Source organism: Vespa mandarinia, chromosome 10 (assembly GCF_050613455.1).
Source record: "Vespa mandarinia isolate Hongniang chromosome 10, ASM5061345v1, whole genome shotgun sequence".
In the NCBI taxonomy this organism is placed as follows: Eukaryota; Metazoa; Arthropoda; class Insecta; order Hymenoptera; family Vespidae; genus Vespa; species Vespa mandarinia.
In genome coordinates, this window is record NC_140819.1 from 6273387 (window position 1) to 6292325 (window position 18939).

At 26.3% G+C, this 18939-nt stretch overlaps 4 protein-coding genes across 9 annotated transcripts; 2 read left to right on the forward strand and 2 right to left on the reverse strand.

Moving 5' to 3' along the window:
• Nucleotides 1-174: 174 nt before the first annotated feature.
• On the reverse strand, nt 175-6710 carry LOC118445570 (DENN domain-containing protein 1A). 4 transcript variants are annotated; one of them, XM_035875245.2, is made up of 15 exons: nt 6573-6710; nt 5733-5888; nt 5457-5594; nt 5202-5337; nt 5026-5079; nt 4660-4917; nt 4483-4584; nt 4157-4384; nt 3750-3926; nt 3613-3645; nt 3417-3471; nt 3127-3310; nt 2862-2991; nt 1208-1915; nt 175-904 (listed from the first exon to the last, which is right to left on the reverse strand). In XM_035875245.2, exons 1-15 carry the CDS (start codon nt 6587-6589, stop codon nt 476-478), a joined length of 2805 nt encoding a protein of 934 aa, XP_035731138.1. In that variant the 5' UTR covers nt 6590-6710; the 3' UTR covers nt 175-475. The 4 variants fall into 4 exon arrangements, with proteins under 4 accessions (XP_035731138.1, XP_085516144.1, XP_035731139.1 ...); XM_085660018.1 differs by having other exon boundaries at nt 3750-3877; nt 4144-4384; XM_035875246.2 differs by lacking the exon at nt 3613-3645.
• On the forward strand, nt 6678-10129 carry LOC118445572 (calcineurin subunit B type 2). Of its 2 annotated transcripts, XM_035875249.2 has the most exons (7): nt 6678-6809; nt 6915-7090; nt 7532-7638; nt 7860-7899; nt 8254-8465; nt 8577-8786; nt 8856-10129. In XM_035875249.2, exons 3-7 carry the CDS (start codon nt 7636-7638, stop codon nt 8901-8903), a joined length of 513 nt encoding a protein of 170 aa, XP_035731142.1. In that variant the 5' UTR covers nt 6678-6809; nt 6915-7090; nt 7532-7635; the 3' UTR covers nt 8904-10129. The 2 variants fall into 2 exon arrangements, with proteins under 2 accessions (XP_035731142.1, XP_085516145.1); XM_085660019.1 differs by lacking the exons at nt 6678-6809; nt 6915-7090 and adding an exon at nt 7310-7449.
• A 617-nt stretch (nt 10130-10746) lies between these two features.
• Nucleotides 10747-14608, forward strand: LOC118445571 (uncharacterized). 2 transcript variants are annotated; one of them, XM_035875248.2, is made up of 2 exons: nt 10747-11854; nt 11957-14608. In XM_035875248.2, the coding sequence occupies exons 1-2, from the start codon at nt 10960-10962 to the stop codon at nt 13021-13023; spliced, it is 1962 nt and encodes a 653-aa protein (XP_035731141.1). In that variant the 5' UTR covers nt 10747-10959; the 3' UTR covers nt 13024-14608. The 2 variants fall into 2 exon arrangements, 1 of the variants encoding a protein (XP_035731141.1); XR_004839289.2 differs by having other exon boundaries at nt 10748-14188; nt 14365-14608.
• A 255-nt stretch (nt 14609-14863) lies between these two features.
• On the reverse strand, nt 14864-17481 carry LOC118445509 (ATP-binding cassette sub-family B member 10, mitochondrial). Its single transcript, XM_035875102.2, has 3 exons — nt 16680-17481; nt 15377-16485; nt 14864-15292 (listed from the first exon to the last, which is right to left on the reverse strand). The coding sequence occupies exons 1-3, from the start codon at nt 17269-17271 to the stop codon at nt 15032-15034; spliced, it is 1962 nt and encodes a 653-aa protein (XP_035730995.2). The 5' UTR covers nt 17272-17481; the 3' UTR covers nt 14864-15031.
• Between the last annotated feature and the right edge of the window lie 1458 nt (nt 17482-18939).

Below are 18939 nucleotides of genomic sequence, written 5' to 3' on the forward strand. Positions count from 1 at the left end.
AAAATCCAAACTTTAAATTGATGAATGTGAATCTGCCTTACAATGCTTGTTTCCCTGAGCTGATTTTATCTATAATACTTTTAGATTAAAACTCTTGAGGGATACTTATTAAAATGAAATATGTACATAATAAAAATGATTTAATTGTAGATAACAGGAAAATAATAATAATAATAATAATAATAAAATTTAATAATTATGTACAAATAAGTATGTTTTGTAAATAATTAGATTACAAGAAATTTTAAATATAAACAGTTATATTAAATTCATAATTGTGCATCAGGATAGGAACGATACACTTTCTATCAGTGAAAGTAACAATACTCTATGTTCCAATATAATATTATTATGAACATTTGCTGCATTCAATTATCTTCAAAAGAAAATATACAAGTTATGCTGCAGATATATAGTGATAAATAACAAAAACCGATATATACAATTACGATATGCGATTTCTAATTTTTTTTATCTATTCAAATTTTGTCCAATTATTTTGTGATTTAACTGTAGATGTGCCGAGCGATAAGCTAAAAGCATTATCCATATTTTTAATACTGTTTCCAGGTGCATTTTGTGTAGATGCTACTGAACTTTTTGTTGGCGATGCACCGTTAGTTACACTAAATTTATCAAAATCTAAACCATATGCTTGTAATAGATCCAAATCACCAACACTATCAGAAGGTTTATGCGAATGTTGTATATCTTTTGCACTGTGTAAAGGTTGAAAATATGGATATAAAGGATTACTAAGACCTTCACCCATTTCTGGAATATGTAGGGACTGTGTCATTTGCTTTGTATTGGAAAATACTGAAGATTTAGAAAGTAATGGATCAAAATCATCATTGCTATTTGTAGAATCTAATCTGATTAAATCTGGCACTTCTGGCGAACTCTGTAACAAAAAAAAAACAACAAAAATTAACATAAATGACAGAAGTACAAATCATACTTCCAATTATATATCCATTTACATCAATCATACAAAATATCAATGCAATGTATCTATATACAATTTAGTTCTTGCATAACAATTTTTAAAAATATAAATAATGAAAATTGTAAATTTAAAAAAATTTTATTTTACTTACATTTTATAATTATATAATTATAATATAAAATGTAAGTACTACTTTTAAATTATAAATGAAGAAAATTATATATATAAATAATAACAACAATGAACTATGATGTTTACCTTAACTTGTGCAGAACAGGATGTAGTAGTACTTACAGGATGGATTGGTATGTCAGAATTAGTAGACAAAGATGGATTTGTGGAATGAAACAATGGTTTTTGCAAATAGGAGGGAATAAACACTTTGCTTGTATCAAAAGGATCATCCTCAGTTTCTTGAAAAGAATTAGTAGTTAAAATGCAATTATCACTTACATTGTCATTTTGTTTTTTCAATATTGAATCAATATTTGTAAAAATATTTTTATAATCATGTTTAGTTACGTTCTGCGAATGAACTTTGGACTGTGATTTTTGGTGTTTAATGTCGTTTTGTAAGTAATGAGGAACATTGATAGCAGGAGTAATCCATTCATTACATGTATATAAATCACGTAAAAAATTAGACTGTGCAGATAATCCATGTACAGAGGATGAAGTATGTATGAGACATGCTTCTGAATCTGTTTCAGAAGTAATTCTGTTTGATTTAGCAGACAATGAATCATTATTAAAAGATTTGTTTAGATTTATCTGTAATGCTTCCATTGAAGTATTACATTGTTCAACTGTACTATTCATAATGGATGTTGGTTGGATGCAAGATGAAGTACTTTTTGGAGGGGATATTTCATGAATGTTTCTGACAACAGTACGAGGTAGGGGGCCATGTCGTGAATGCCCACTCCATGCAGATCTCAAGCTGTCTAAACTGCGTACTGGCTTCAACTGAAAGGTGGTGCATGAGACACTTTTATTTTTAATGAATATAAGTCTATACTAAATGAAATTAAAATTAAAAAAGAAGATGTTTATAATTCATTTCTTTCATATATACATTTACAAGATTTCATGCTATTGCATGCATTAAATTATAAATTGTTTTAAAAATGTGTCCTCATGTAGCTCTCAGTAATAGCACCATTTTTACAAAAATGTAATACAAATTTTGAAAATTATTTAAGGGAATAATTAAGATATATCTATGTCGCACATGCGTATTTTTATGAGCAATAATATAATAATGATCTTTACCATTTTTGTGATAGTTGAATCGTGCCAATTTTATTTTTATGAAGAATGTATTGATCACATATAATGATAACATTTAGCACATCACAATAGCAAAACAATTTTACGAACAAATAAATAACAAATATACATTAATATTTGACATTCACATAGAAGCATAAGAAGTTTTATAAATATGTATAATCAATATTTCACCTATGAATAGTTAAATAAAAAATAATTGAATGATAAATAAAATATAAATTATATATAATATATTTATTCAAAAAAAGAAATCTAATATATTCTAATTTATACTTTGATTCATTTATATATATATATATATATATATATATATAAAAAAAAAAAAAAAAAAAGGTAGAATAATTGACATATATTGTCATGCACATACATCATGCTATTACCTGTATCATTTTTCATTAAATGTGCTTAAACTGATAGTAAATATATATATATATATATATATATATATATATATATATATATATATATATATATTTATATATTCTTAAAAATCAACATAAAAGATAGTAATTGTTGTTACTTGAGTAAAATTTAATCTTAAATTATAACTGATATATTTTATAACTTCTCAATTATTTTTTCATTAAATGAAACGAATAATATTTAATAAATTACTTACAGTTCTATCCACAGGTGGTATATTTGGAAATATTACATCCCGAAGTTCATGCATAAGATCTATATTTATACGTTCTGGTGGTGATTCTGACTCATCAGGAGAACTTGGACTTAATGGTGAGTATTGTTTTCTGTTAGGATAAATAAAGCACACATTTCTGATACAACAAAAATATAATATAATATCTTTTCAAAACATTACATATTTTTATCATAATTATTTATCTATTAACGATATCATATTAATGAAAAAATAGATCTTTTACCTTGGATCTGTAAAATTGCTATTGCGTAAACGTAATTCCTTTCGATAACTAGTCGTAGCAGTAAATCCATTGGGAGATTTAGGTGGTGCCGTAAATCCGATAGGATTTCTATCTAGAGTAGGCGAACTGGGTGCAGATCTTGGTTGATGAAATCTCATACTATTTTCACTTCTATTTGATCGTCCTATATTAAAATATTTAAAAATAATTATTTATTAATAATATAGATAAAGATATATATGACTCTAAGCCATCATTTATACGAATGAAATAAGAAATAAATAACTCACCCTTCCATTTCAATCCTTTGTATGCTGTCTTCATATCCTTCCCTCTATCTTTAACCTGTAATTAATTATTATAAAAGTATATTTTGCTTTGTTTATATTTCGCTCTAATTAAAGAAAAAAAAAAAAAAAAAGAAATTATTTTCTCTACTACTACTATCATTAAATATATTTTGGTGTAAAGATTCTTTGAACTTACAGATTTAACTGCATATTTTACTGCTGGATTTGCCTACGATTAATTAAGTAAATTTTATTGGAACTTTTACTTATCAATTAATACATAGTACAATAACGAAAAAGAAGTTATAAAATTGTGTTTTTTAAATGACTCACTTTATCCTTCACGCTCCGGAAAAATGCTGAACTTTCTTTCCGCATAGCATAAGTCCATTCTCTATATTGTTGCATAAATTTATTGCTAGATTTGACTGAATAACTGCATGCTTCCATCTCAAATTCATCTGAGAAGCCAAGTCCAGAATTGAGCATATTTAATCTTTCTTCTATAAACTAAAATATATATATTTGATTTTATCAATACTGATATCTTTATAATACATAAAGTAATTAAAAAAAAAAAATATATATATATATATATACATTATAAAAAATATATTTTTTGTTCCTTAATCAATACCTTGTCATACAGTTAATACATCAAAATATGCAAATAATTTTGAAAAGTGTTATGATCCAGCATTTGCAAATTTGTTAGTAAAAAACTTACAAGTTACACATACTTGTTGAAAGATTTGAAGTTCTAACATTTTTCGTAGAAAAGGTTGCATAGAAGATGGTCTACTTTCTACAAATGCATTTTGATCAAATGTTATACGTTCTCCTTGTTGCAAAGTTAATGCTTCTCTATATCCTGCAGTCAGTTGTACTAATGCTCGTAAAAATGCCCTAGACACTCCATCCCCAAGTAAGGCAGGTCTATTGCGTAATGCCTTTTTTAAATTTGTTACCTGGAATAAAAAAACTTTTTATTTATTTTTAAAAATGAACTATAATTCCTGTGAATACATTCATTATTCAAGATACATAAATAAATATGTATACACACTACATCTTGAGGTAAAGATTCCAAATCTTGAAAAGGAGACTCAATGGTATTGTTATCAGCATCTAAAATAACTACTTCACCTAAATCACTTTTGTGAACTCTCTGGAAAAAAAATTATCAAAGATTTTTATTAAAGTCTTTTTCAATATAAAATTAATGTAACAAAGTAATAGTTACCTGAAGTGTTGGAGCAGGTACACCTATCAGAAATGGCATTGGTGCTAATAAATAATCCATTAAAGATAATGGAAGTACTGGGATATATATATGCTGCCAAATCATTGGATAAATTAAAGCATTGCATGCTTGTACACATGCACTTAACCTTGACAAACGTTTAGAAGTAAAAATAATGCGTCGTTCATATAGCATAGATGCGAATACTACCATCATATTATGAGCATCAACAGCACTGTAATATTCTGTCAAATTTCTCTGTAAATATATAAAATTATGTGGCTTCTTCGTTATATATTAGTATATCTATTATCTAGATATATTTTTAATATTTTTCTAATTTACATTAATAAAATAATTGCTCACATTTTCTGGAATACTGGGTAATTGAAATTGCTTAGGACTTTGGCAAACAAAATTCTGAAAATAAATGTATAATATTTTTAAATTGTTTTTTTTTTATAATTTTTAATATTTTGTATGAAATATAAATTCAAAATCATCAATAATTAATTTGCAATTTATAAATTTGTATAACTTACAGAATTAAGACTTGGTATTGGTATAGATATTGAATTTCCAGGTGTTGGAACACCACAGCTGTGTACCTTCTCAAGAAATTTCCAAAGATCTTCTCCACTTCCATTATTTGTTAAAGATGCAATATGATTCAATAATCTAAATATATAAAAACATATTATTTAAAAAAAATATAAATATTAAATAAGGCTACATGTTACAAAATAACACATATAATACTTATATATATTTTCTTTTTCTAAATATGAAATACTAACTTATAAAATGTTTCATGCCATGGTAATGCACTCAAGACCACTAATGCGGTCTCTGTTTTTGGATCATGCCGACAAAAACCAAAGGTCCATTTTGAATCTATACTAGTAAGCACAAATGAGAAGTGCTGTACCAGTAAACTAAGAACAATAACAGTTAACATTGAGAATCAATATTATTATATTACAATTTAAAAAAAAATATATTTTCCAATAATCGATATGTAAACACACGCATAGATAAAAACAAAAAAAAATATATATATACATATACATTACTTTTCTATCTCACAAGGATACGCAAATTTAGGGACTGATTTCAAGATCTCTTCATCTGAAAAAGAACTTGGATATTTTTGAAGAATCCAAGCTTGTTTGTTGCTAACTGGTGCAGCAATTTCACAAAAACATTCAAATAGCTGCTTAACATCCTCCCTGAAAACATGAATGTTATATATAATGTAACGTTAAGATATAAAAAAAAAGATGACTGAATAATACATATAAATAAATATTGAACAAAGTATAGCTATTTAATTCTTTTCTGTTTTGTTCATCTTCATTTTAATTCGAATCAAACTTAAATATATATTTTATAAAGCATAAAATATTTTTTATGAAAAAAATCTTGTTAAAATTATATTACTACTTAGTTAACAAATATTTTTATTATATCGATCAATCGACTTGATCTACATTTTAAATGCATATATATATATATATAAAAAAAAAATAAAAAAAAAAACTAAAGTATTAGTTAAACAATTGTGATATCAATAGATTTATTTCCACCATCTGTCTGTAGAATATCTAAAATAATGATACTATTTATCTATTTAGAAATAAAATTTAAACTTCATACTCTGTGTAATTTTATATATATATATACACACACATACGCACACACACACACACATATATATAAAAGTAAGAATAATATACATTTTCTAGTTAGATTCTAATACAAACATACAGAAAGTATTAACGATCTTAACTTACAGATAAAAAAAATATTTATTATATACTTGTGTATACACTATTATAAATGATAGATTCTTATCTATGATACTATATACTAATAATAGAATATAATGTAAATAATAAAAATCTTAGAATTACCTTAATCTGGATCCCATGATAATAGTTAAAAAAAAATAAGTACTTTGTATATTCCTGACGTTTATACGTCATTGTACTACATGACAGTAATATATTCCATTCACGTGAACTTTTTATCACTATCACGAACGCAGCTCACTATCAGCTTGTCACTATTTACACAGATACTTTTTTGATTAATCATAAGTTGTGTTGAAACTTGAACTATATGTGCGGAATATATGCTGTCTCAAATACGTAAAACTTTCAAATATCAAATAATCTTAGAAATAATTTTGAAAATTCAATGGATTATAATTTTACTTTTCATTTTTTTTTTTTCTTTTCTTTTTTTCCCTTTAGTGGTAAAATACAGAAGAGAAGGGAACTACTACGAATATGCTGCGAGTTCCTACACAGCTGCTCTGCAGATTTTTAATATACTATACATAAAAAGAATATGTGACGAAAGTTCAATGTGCGCAAGTAGAACATTAGCTATAGGATGCGTCATCTATCTAAACCAATGAAAAGAACGTGTAAGAATAATTTTCACTTCTCCATTGATGCATTTAATTCAATTTCATTTATAATTTTATTTTCACTTAGAAAGATAATTACATTTCGAAAAAAGTATTATTTAAATGTTAAACGTTAAAAATAATTCTTTTTATTTATATTATATACTTACGAGCAAATACAACAAGGCTATAAATCTTCGACCAATCATAATTATCGATAAATCTCTCATGAAGATACGATGCACGAAATAACGTAAATTTAAAATAAGATAATGTCATTTCAGTTATTTGAGTTATAATTGTTATCATATATTTTATTTTGTAATTCGAAAATTGTTCTTCTTTTTTAATGAATTTCTTAGTTTTTTCCTAACAGAGTGCGTTTCATGTCATTTTATTCTCTAAATACAACGAAATCTTGATACATCGCTATCTATATTTTTTATTTTATGGTTTTAGGTAGTTTTGGTCGTTTGCCATACAGTTTAACCTGCTCGTAATAATCAACTTTAACTGCCCGTACAAATATTTACGAAATAAATTAAAAATATTATATATTCATAATGGTAATTAAATATATTTTATATTATGATAATCATTATTGCAAATATATTCTTGATTAATTTAATATATTCAAATATATACAAATATTTTTCATATTTCTTTATGAACATCTTTTTTATGCAGGAAAAAAAAATAATCTTTATAAAAATATCATTACCATATATATATTTATAACAATATTTTGTAGTATTTTAAATATATACTTGAATTGTTTATTTTTTAGGGTAACGAAAGTTCGCTGCCTATGGAATTGTGCTCAAACTGTAAGTTAGTGATATTGCTTTAATTTTAATATTAATATCATATGTTAATATTCTGATACTGATATCTTGCTTTTACAGTTTTTGATAAACTCAAGCTTTCATTGTTATTATGATATATTTTTCTTTATCTCATTAAATATTAAATTGTTTAGAAATGATTAGCATCATTGTAAACATTAATATGAATGACATATAGTGCAAATATAAATGCAGATATGACACATTTATCTTGAAATCTTATATATATTTAATTATAATTCCATAGATATTTATATAGAGTATATAAATTAATTTTAATATAATAGATAAAAATTTAATTGATGATATTCTTATTAAATATGCTTGATGACTTAGTTGATGCGGATGAAATTAAAAGATTGGGAAAACGTTTTCGGAAGCTAGATTTGGACAACAGTGGTTCGCTTAGTATTGATGAGTTCATGTCCTTACCTGAGTTACAACAAAATCCTTTAGTTCAACGTGTCATCGATATTTTTGATGCAGATGGCAATGGTGAAGTAGATTTTAAAGAATTTATTCATGGTGTTTCACAGTTTAGTGTTAAGGTTAGCATTTGATAAATTTATCTAATAAAAGGCATTGATTATGTATAATTTATTTTCTGATATGACCTTGGGTGTATATATATATATATATACACACACACAATTCTACAGGGTGACAAAGAAAGTAAACTAAAATTTGCATTCAGAATCTATGACATGGATAAAGATGGCTTTATAAGTAATGGAGAATTGTTTCAAGTATTAAAAATGATGGTAGGAAATAATTTAAAAGACACACAATTACAGCAAATTGTTGACAAAACTATATTATTTGCTGATAAAGATGAAGATGGTAAAATAAGCTTTGAAGAATTTTGTTCGGTGAGTAATTACATGTTGTAAACATGTCAGCATTGTTTATTCATATTGCCAATAAAATTATTTTTCTAGGTTGTCGGTCATACAGACATTCACAAAAAGATGGTTGTGGATGTTTAAATACAAAAAAAAAAAGGAAAAGAAAAGAAAATATAAAATAACTTTATGTGGTAATTCCTGCTTGATTCCATAAATTCACTTATTAATAACAAATTTATTGGATAGTTGTAATTAACTAAGATCTGTCTAGGATTAATTTACATGAACATTAAAAATAAGTTTTCAATGATTCTAAATTAACTTACATGCAATTTTATTGTTGCTATGATCTTTTCCATGATGCAATATGTATACATATTAAATAGATCATTACACGATTAATTTTTAAGAGTTATGCACATTATTACGTGCAATAAAAATTTTGTGGTCCGAGTTAATATTTTGTTATTCATATTTTATTTATTTATAATTTTTATTTATTTGGTACCAAAAATAATACAGTACCATCATAATAATCATAAAGATTATTTATATCCTATTATAACTTATGCTTTTATTTAATTAGCATTACTTCTTCCTGATAATAACAGCTTTTTTATATCTAAATATACTTATATCATTAATGTTAATTGTTCTTCCATTGTGAGATGTAATTGAAGTGTTGGATATCCATGTAATTTTGTAGAATCTTTCACTACTTATTACAGAGAGGTGTTTCGAATTCGACATAATTTAATCTTCAACAAAGTGTATTCTACTACATTTAAAAAGTATCACATTGTAAGGAACAAAAGAAATTGTACTTCAAGTTTATATAAGTTATTCATTAAATTGCAACAATAGAGGAATATTGTGTGTTTGAAAGAGACATAGACAATGTTTTGAATCATTGTAGAGAAAGATCATAGTAATTGTGAACCATAGATGTGATCCATATGCGTCAAGACTGAAATATGAATGGGACCTCTATGACTTTCGAACGCGCAATCATAGGATTATTTTTGTTCACTAAGTGAGTACTTAAAGAATAACTTATAACACAAAATTATAAATATTATAAATAACAATGTTATATCGTTATAAACATTTATATACACACACACACGCATATATATATATATGATCTTATTGATCATATATATATATGATCAAAAAATTTTAAATGATCTTATTGAATCACAAAAATATCAGATCGAATCTCTGTGTTACTAAAACATTGCGTCATATGTGATTGTAGATGATATGTACTATATTTATATATCTATATGTTGTGCACTTTTACTAATATATGATGTATTGATCTTTTATTGCTATTGAATATATTGTCAAAACTTATATTAAGAATATTTCAATAAAGTGTACAAAATCTTTTATCCTGATTATATCAACTGAGAATATAAATCAGTATATAATTCAATAACAATACTGTGATAAGAGAAATTTTTAAATCGATAAAATCTACAATATAAATAACATGCGTGAAAATGTTTTAAATATAAAAATGTTTCACTTTCAATTAATTCGTGTATATAATCATACATGTTCAAAAATAAAATGGTTTATGCTTCTATTAAAAATAGATTGATTATGTGAGGATAATAGAACGTACATTTTGCGCGTAATATAAATTATTGATTTTATTAAAATAGATATGAAAAATTAATCGCAGAATTCTTTAAACATTAATTCTCTAAATATTAAATAAATTCCATTTGTAAGATGTTTTCAAACAAAGAATTAAAAAGGGATAATCAATTTTATTCTTAAATTATACATCGTACAGATATTGAATTATTGAAGCAAAAGATTTAAATTATAAATAATTAAAAAAATAATCGAGCTCATACGCGCTATTAAATATTTTTAAAACTCTTCATTCACCTATAAAAAATATCCAATCAGTATTCGTAATCACGATTACGTAATCATTTTTGATAAATCATTGAAATATTTGCTTATAGGAGATGCTAGTAATATTATATTGTTAGTAAGTTGGTATTCCTGTAACTACTCCGTCCTCCCCTTCATTGTTGCTGTTTTGCACCCGGTGTGTTTGCGTTTTTCGTTGTTTCTCGTAAGAAGTTTCACAGAAGGTTTTCGGAAGTAACTCACGCAAATCCTTGATTTCGATTGTTGGTTGAACGGAGGAGGTGGAGGGGTGTTGTAGGCGAGGAAGATGGAAAATTTGGAGGAGGTATTACAGGCTCTCGACGAATTTCAGAAAATGCGACCAACTGAGATACCGCGAGAATTGGAAGATTATCTTTGTTGGGTTGCCAAAACAGGTGATCCGGTTTATCAGTGGTCAATGATAAAAACACTTTTTAGAGAAAAACTTACTCGCGTAATGACAGATTTCTACGAGAGCTGTCCGACTTTGGAACTTGCACCCTGTCCCAATGTTGAACATTTTAATTATGACACGATGAAAAGCAATCTTCTGGAACGACTAGAATCGTTTGCTAATGCACCATTTACCGTTCAACGAATCTGTGAGCTTTTAACTGCACCACGGAAAGAATATAATCGTGTAGACAAGTTCATGCGTGCTATTGAGAAAAACATACTGGTAGTATCAACAAGAGAACCTGGTCCAATAGCAAGACGCAGTGAAAATGGGGACAGTATGGTCAATGGCTCTGTAGATGAATCTGCACCTGTATGTATAACACTACCACCGCAAGATGTTGAAATGGAATATTGGGAAAAAGGTTGTAGTTCTACGGTAACCATTACTGTAAATACTGTGGAAAAGGATGAATCTTTATTGCATACTGTTATACCATCTGTAACAGTAGTAAAAAGTGTATTTGGAACGGATGAAAATCAAGAAAAAAATGGTTTATCCTCATCCAGATCAGAGGGTGCAGTGTCTAACTTCATTGAAGCTTCCTCAGAATTTTCAACTGTCACAAATATAACCCTTGAAGTTCAACCACAGGATTCAACAACTGGTCCAGGTATGCGAAACGTATCTATAATAACTCCTGAAACATCAGGTATTGTCAATGATGTACCAGAGGCTATTATGAACGAAGATACAAGTTCACAACCAAGTTTAGATTTAGAAGGTGAGGATAGTGATATCACAGATTCTACAAAAAAATTACAAACAACTTTTCAAGCTAAGGACTTTTCATTGGGTGACTCGAAAATACCCAAATTTTGTTTAGATGATCCTAAGGTGAAAGAAAAAATAGACAGTGGTACATTGGTCATGGATGCGGAGGATGAACCAACAAATTCAATGACAACAACTGAAGAATTAAAAACAAGCTCAGAATTGAAGACAATTATAACTACTGATAATACTACAGTTTCAAACACGGCAGAAGAAAATATTTTAAAAACAGATATTGATAAAGTGGATGAGGAATTAAATTCAGAGTCTGATATTCCGGATGCACAAGAAAATGTTCAAGGAAATATACAAAGCATAGATGGTAGAAGAGTATTAACTTTAGAAAATAAAAGTATTGAGAATTCTTGTTCTATGACTAATTCGGAAGACATAAGATGTACATCTATAAAGTCTTATGAATTGGAGACAGATGTTGCAGCCTCGTCTGAAGAATGTACAAGTACCACATTATTAACAAACAATGCTATGGTTTCAGGAATATTACAAAACATGGAAGATTCTAAAGAAATCTCAATGGATACTTCTAATAATGAAACTTTAGATACTGAACATGCAAAACAAAATACTGAAGCTACGGAATTAACGACAGAAGATGTAAAACCTGTGATAGAAGATCCAGATTCCAAAGGCAGCGATGTCACAGAGAATATTAATAATTCGAATTCTGACAAAAGTGGTGTTACAATAGTGGAAACTTTAGAAGATGAAAGCAAAGTTATGAAATCCATAGTACCTGATCCAATTCCTATAATAGAAGAACCTAAAGATCCTGAACCTAATATAAGAAAAGTAGATGATGCTTCAGCACCTGTGGAAATAATAGAAGAAGTGAAAAATGATACATCAAATATTAATTGTCAATCAACAATTAAGGAAAAATTTATTTCTATTAAGAATCATGATTTAGGAGACATTGAAGGTAATAAGACAAAAACTACTTGTAAAATAAAAGAAAATGACTCTTTGGTAGTAGATAGTACTGTGTGTAAAAATGAATGTGGTTCAATGGAATTGATGGATGTAGACGATGATGAATCATTATCAATATTTCAAGGTGAACCAATGGAGCAGGAAACAATAGAGCTAGCCAAAAGTTAATGTAGACTGTATAAAATAAATATTGGTTTTTTTCACAAATCATTTCTATTTTAACTACAACCATTAAAGCAGAAATTTATGCGAGAAATAAACGTGCGCACGAAAAAAAAAAAAAAATATTACAGTATCCTTAGTAGTAATAGTATTATTTCTAATCTATCATTACTTCTCAAAAAATTCTGTTGAACTTTTTAACAGTATATTATTTTTCAATACTTTATTTTTGGATATATTCATTAAACATATATGCTGCTTTATTAATTGTAATTGTGATATATTTGATCACATTCTGATATTTACGCAAGAGTATAAAAATTGATTTGAAAATTGAAAATAACATAACACTGCCTTTTCTTGAAACATTATAATATTAAAAGTTTGTTTTATGATCAGGGATTGGTACACATTTCAATGCACTTTGTAAAAATTTCAATGTAGATTTATATAAATACTGTTGATACATATTTGCTTAGGTTAGGGTCGTATTTTTGTTCTAATATGTATGACTGTTGTAATACAAAAATAAAGGCTTATTAATAGTTCCAGTTTCTACTAAAATAGCAGGTAACGAATATGTATGTTTATTTATATGAGCCAATTGTGATTGAGTCATACAATTAGTTAAAAATATGACTGTAGCCTTTATAAGATCTTTTTAATACAAGCCTTGATCGTAAAAACGGCTTCAAGGTTGTCTTATACAGAGAAATACATAGAATTTTTCAAAATAACGATATTTCGAAGTATTTAATTCACATTAATTTGGAAAACTATCCAACAATTCCATTGTAAGACCAACTTTGGTAAAGGTTGACTGAGATACAAATATTTGAATTATAACAACTATAATTGATGGTCAGAATGGATTCCAATATGACTTTTGATTATCATCAATGAATGAATGTCTCTATTATGCGTGTTTGCTACAAGAGAAAAAGTATAGCAAGGACAAACATTATTTCTTGTAACTAGAAAGATAGCATTGCTCTCTCCATGCCTTGCTATGCTTTTTTTTTTATAAAGGAAAAATGGGTTAAAATATTCATATAAGGATATAGCTAACTTTGAAAGTATATATATATATAAGTTCAGTACATATATACCGATGTAACCAAATATGTTTGAATGACATATATGTATACTGAACTTTGACTGGAAACAAGAGGTAATAAAAAAAAAAAAAAAAAGAAAAAAAAAGAAAAAAAAATAAAATAAAATAACAAGATGATAAATTATACAGTAATTATATCGTACTATGGCATATTAATTTAAAGGTTATATAGAGTAATATTATTATAAGAACATGAATAACTTAAATTAGCTGTGTATATTGTTTTATAGCAAAATACATGAGGATTATTACCAAAATGGAATTATTTATAACATCTGCCTTATAGATTAAAGACAAATTAAAACCAGTCTATGTTTTTATCAAAATGACTTCAACCATATTGTTCTGTATAATACTACAACAGCAAATTTTCAACTACATGCATTATATTTAAGGCTTGGGTACCATCAAGAATTTTAGACATATAGATCATTGTACGTAAGAAGAAATAATACACGGTATTATACATCTTTACATTGATTTCATGATTCATTCTTACATCCCTCTCCTGTAAACTAAATTTAAAAAAAAACATAGAATATGTACCACTTTATTATATTACAGTATTTCATCCTTTATTGTTAATGTTTATTATTATGTAAAATATAATTCATGTAAGATTTTTATAGGAAGTTTATATTATTTAACATCCGATGTGGATAAAAGTAAATAACATATTTTTCTTAGATTCATATTTTCTTCTGAATAAAAATAAACAAACAGCCATCATTTAATTTATAAATGTATATATTTTGTTTTATTATTATTAATATTATTATTATTATCGTCAGTTTTATTATGAGACAGTTAAATAATAATATATTAAATATACACAAATGTACAGTATGTGCAAAAAATTACTTTTAAAATCTACATGTCAATCTAATTTAATTTAATTTATGTGAAGGCTTGATGTTTCACCAAGTTTTTAAAATAACCCTGATCCAAGCTTATTAAATCGTTATATGTTCCTGTCTCTACAACTTTTCCTTGGTCTATCACTACAATTTTATCAGCATTTTTTATTGTACTGAGTCTATGAGCTATAGTGAGTACTGTTTTTCCATGAGTAGCACGTTCTAATGCTTTTTGAACAAAATGTTCACTTTCAGCATCTAATGCACTAGTTGCTTCATCCAAAATTAAAATTGTTGGTTTCTGAACGAATATAAACAAAATATTATTTTAGATTATATATAATATATTCATGCATAGTTTTACGATAGTTTAAAATGTTTATACCTTCACTAAAGCTCTTGCAATAGCAATTCTCTGCCTTTGACCTCCACTAAGTGTAATACCTTTTTCTCCAATGACAGTATTTAAACCGTCCTTCATTTTCCGTGTAAATTCTAAGACATATGCTTCTTTTGCAATTTCTTCTATTTCATGTTCCATTAAATTTTCTGTACCATACATAATATTTTCTTTTATAGTACCACTAAAGAGAATTGATTCTTGAGGAACTATACCAATCTGTGATTTTACCCAAATTGAATCAAGCTCTTTGATATCATAATCATCCAATAATATTCTTCCTGTATATGGATCATAAAGTCTTAGTAATAACATAGCTATTGTAGATTTTCCAGAGCCGGATGAGCCAACAATAGCAGTTATTGAATGTTTCGGTATATGTAAATTGAAATCATGAAGAATAAGTGAATTTTCCCTTGTAGGATAAAAGAAGTTTACATTTTGAAACACAATATCACCCGTCAATTTGTTCTCCAATATTTTACCACCTTGAATAGGTATGTTTGGTTTTCTGTCAATTAATTCAAATAAACGTGAACTTGCACCCAAAGCTTTGTTCAATTCACTGTAAAATGAAGATAATCCACTCAGTGATATTCCTACATATGCCGCATACAATAAAAAAGCACTTAAATCTCCAATCGTTATAGTTGAATCAGATACCATAACTCCACCATAATACAGAACAGATAATACAATTACATTTCCAGATAAACCTGTTATACCAAAAAATATCCCTCTATATAAACTTTCTTTATAACATAATTTAAGAACGTCTTGCAATTTAGAACTATATCTTTTAATTTCTTTAATCTCTTGTGCATAAGCTTTGACAATTCTTATGTTACTAATTTTTTCTTCTGCCTCTGTATTTAATACTGCCAAACTATCTTGCACATTTCTTGAGATTTTCTTTAAGAAACGTCCATAAATAATAGCTGTACCAGCAACAACAGGTACCACTGATAAACCAACAAGAGCTAACGGTGGAGAAACATAGAACATCATTGATATTCCACTTGTTGTCATAATTAAAGATCTTAATCCATCTGATACATTACTAGTAATTGCAGAACTTACTAATTGAGCATCTCCTATAAATAACATGATAAATGTCAAAATAAAATGATATGTTATGTTGTAATTGATAATAATAAAATGTTTTAATTAAAAGGATAATTTTCTAATGCGTATTTTTTATATGCCATAAAATGTATATAAAAAAAAAGATAAAAATGTAATAAAAAAAAAAGATAAAAAACAGAGTATATATATATAAAAAGTTTACCAGTTAATCTTCCAACAAGTTCTCCTGTACTTTTTATATCAAACAATGCTGTCTCTTGACTGAGGATGGCTGTGTATGCTTTTTTCCTTAAAGAGTACGTAATTTTATGGCCTGTGGTTGACATTAGATAGACACGACAAAAATTACTGAAAGCACCAATAATAAATACCCCCAGTAACACGAGACATAATTGATTTAATTTTTCTGTCATATTTTCTACATTCACATTATAAATAGTATCAATTACTTTTCCTAGGCTAAAAGGAACTGCCATTGTTACACTAGATGATATTATTAAGAAAGCAATAGCACCAAATAACCTCCATTTTTCAGGTGCCGCTAAAATAATCAATTTTTTAAGATCTGATTCTTTTTTTGTTTTTAATATCTCTTTTGTATGGATATCTCGAACATTCGTTTTTAAAAATTTTCTTGTTTGCCATCGTAAACCAATTAAAGGACATGTTTTTCTTGATACACTTTTTGATGAGATCCAAATCGTATGTAAATATTTTTGCCATGTAGGAGTATAAAAATGTGTAAGTTTATGATAATTAATATTAGCTGCAAGAAATTTGCAAAGAATGGTCATCTCTTTGAATTTATCTTGAAAACTTGAACGACGTAACTTCACATACAGTCATTTATAGTAAGAATTTTAAGATTCATTTGAAAATTAGATAACCTTAAAATTAATTTCTATTTCTACTATTATTTTAACTTCATTTTTATCTATTTTTACGTAAGCATTCATTTTACTTGAAACGTATATTCATAAATATTATACATATGTTAATTAAGAACGTACTTTTTGTCGATGAGTTACTCAATGATAAGATATTTTAATCAATTGATCAGCTGTTTTAGCACGTGATAAGTAAAAATACGTATTTTATTTAAAGAATATTTCAATTAATGATTATTTAACAATAACTGATAACAATCAATAGCAAATAATTAATAAAAAATTACGCGTTAACTATAACGCGAATTGCTTTAAAAAAAAGATCATCAAAATATTCTTATTAAATAATTATATTGCAGTGATATTAAATTAACATTATATATTTAATATTTTTCTAATTATAGACAGATACAGAATAATATATTCACAGGTACATTACATTTATTTTTTACTATAGCTTATGTTCATTAAAAAATAATACATATTCGAGACAATTGTCAATATTTGTTTATATTTCTTTGCAAAATTGAAGTGTTATTAAATCAGACATTTCTAAAGAAATATATTATACTCATTTATCTAATAATTATCTACATATGATTAAAAATTTTAATTCAATTTGTTAATAATTTATAATTTGATTATAAAAAATATAAGTGTTTAACATAAAATTTTATAAATATTATATTAATAGATATTTGTTACAAAAAAGATGTAGAGAGAATTTCATTTTGAACAAATTGCAATGAAATATTTTTAAAATGTGAATAATATATTTTAATCTTTTATTATTAAATACTAGAGGCTGTAAGTATTTATTTACAATAATAAGGAGAATATAAGGTTCTATACACATAAAACATCAGATACTTATATTTATTCATATCTGAGACATTATTTATCAATTATTGTTTCTCCCTTTCGTGATCGTTATTTGAACGATTTTTTACTTGCAATAATTATCTTGAAGGAAAACTTGAATTATTTTACGTTATATTAAATATAATTTATGTTAACAATATATACATTTATTAGTTCTTTAATCTAGGACGCAAAGGTTTTTGTGACTTACAGTTATATATAATTATAAGTACCTTTAATAAATTTTATACTTTGCTTATTATCGCAAGTCATTTGAATGTTTCTTAACAAAATATTGCAGTTTTGATAAAGGATTAATATCAATGTGGAAATGCTTAAATAATTCTGATCTTCTCAGAAAAATACTGATAAATTATAGAGAAGTAATATAGCAACGCGTATGCCTATTTAAAGTTAAGTACTATACAGGTAGTCTTTCTGAATTAAATTTTATCCTAAAATAAAGTTTGTCGTAGCTTTACAAAGTAGTCACATTTATAGATAACTGTTTTAATCATGTCAGCATATTAAAATAAATATCTTCTATACTATGTTTATATGATATAACATAATACATGTATTAACATGAATGTAATGGTATGGAACTATATTAGAATACGGTGCATATATATACACCGTATGATTTTTTTTCTATCTCTCATTGTTTTCTCATGAGCGAGTCATATTCCTATCTAATGATGTACAATTAAAAGA

Coding starts and splice junctions, on each gene's coding strand:
- LOC118445570 (XM_035875245.2), bottom strand. Junction 4,585..4,659: donor TACCTGCTCCAACACTTCAG/GTAACTATTACT, acceptor TTTTTTTTCCAG/AGAGTTCACAAAAGTGATTT. Junction 3,646..3,749: donor TCCGGAGCGTGAAGGATAAA/GTGAGTCATTTA, acceptor AATTAATCGTAG/GCAAATCCAGCAGTAAAATA.
- LOC118445509 (XM_035875102.2), bottom strand. CDS start 17,271: ATGACCATTCTTTGCAAATTTCTTGCAGCTAATATTAATTATCATAAA. Junction 16,486..16,679: donor ACTTGTTGGAAGATTAACTG/GTAAACTTTTTA, acceptor TGTTATTTATAG/GAGATGCTCAATTAGTAAGT. Junction 15,293..15,376: donor TTGCAAGAGCTTTAGTGAAG/GTATAAACATTT, acceptor ATATTCGTTCAG/AAACCAACAATTTTAATTTT.
- LOC118445572 (XM_035875249.2), top strand. Junction 7,900..8,253: donor TATGGAATTGTGCTCAAACT/GTAAGTTAGTGA, acceptor TTGATGACTTAG/TTGATGCGGATGAAATTAAA. Junction 8,787..8,855: donor GCTTTGAAGAATTTTGTTCG/GTGAGTAATTAC, acceptor TTATTTTTCTAG/GTTGTCGGTCATACAGACAT.
- LOC118445571 (XM_035875248.2), top strand. CDS start 10,960: ATGGAAAATTTGGAGGAGGTATTACAGGCTCTCGACGAATTTCAGAAA. Junction 11,855..11,956: donor ACCAAGTTTAGATTTAGAAG/GTGAGGATAGTG, acceptor AATTTTGTTTAG/ATGATCCTAAGGTGAAAGAA.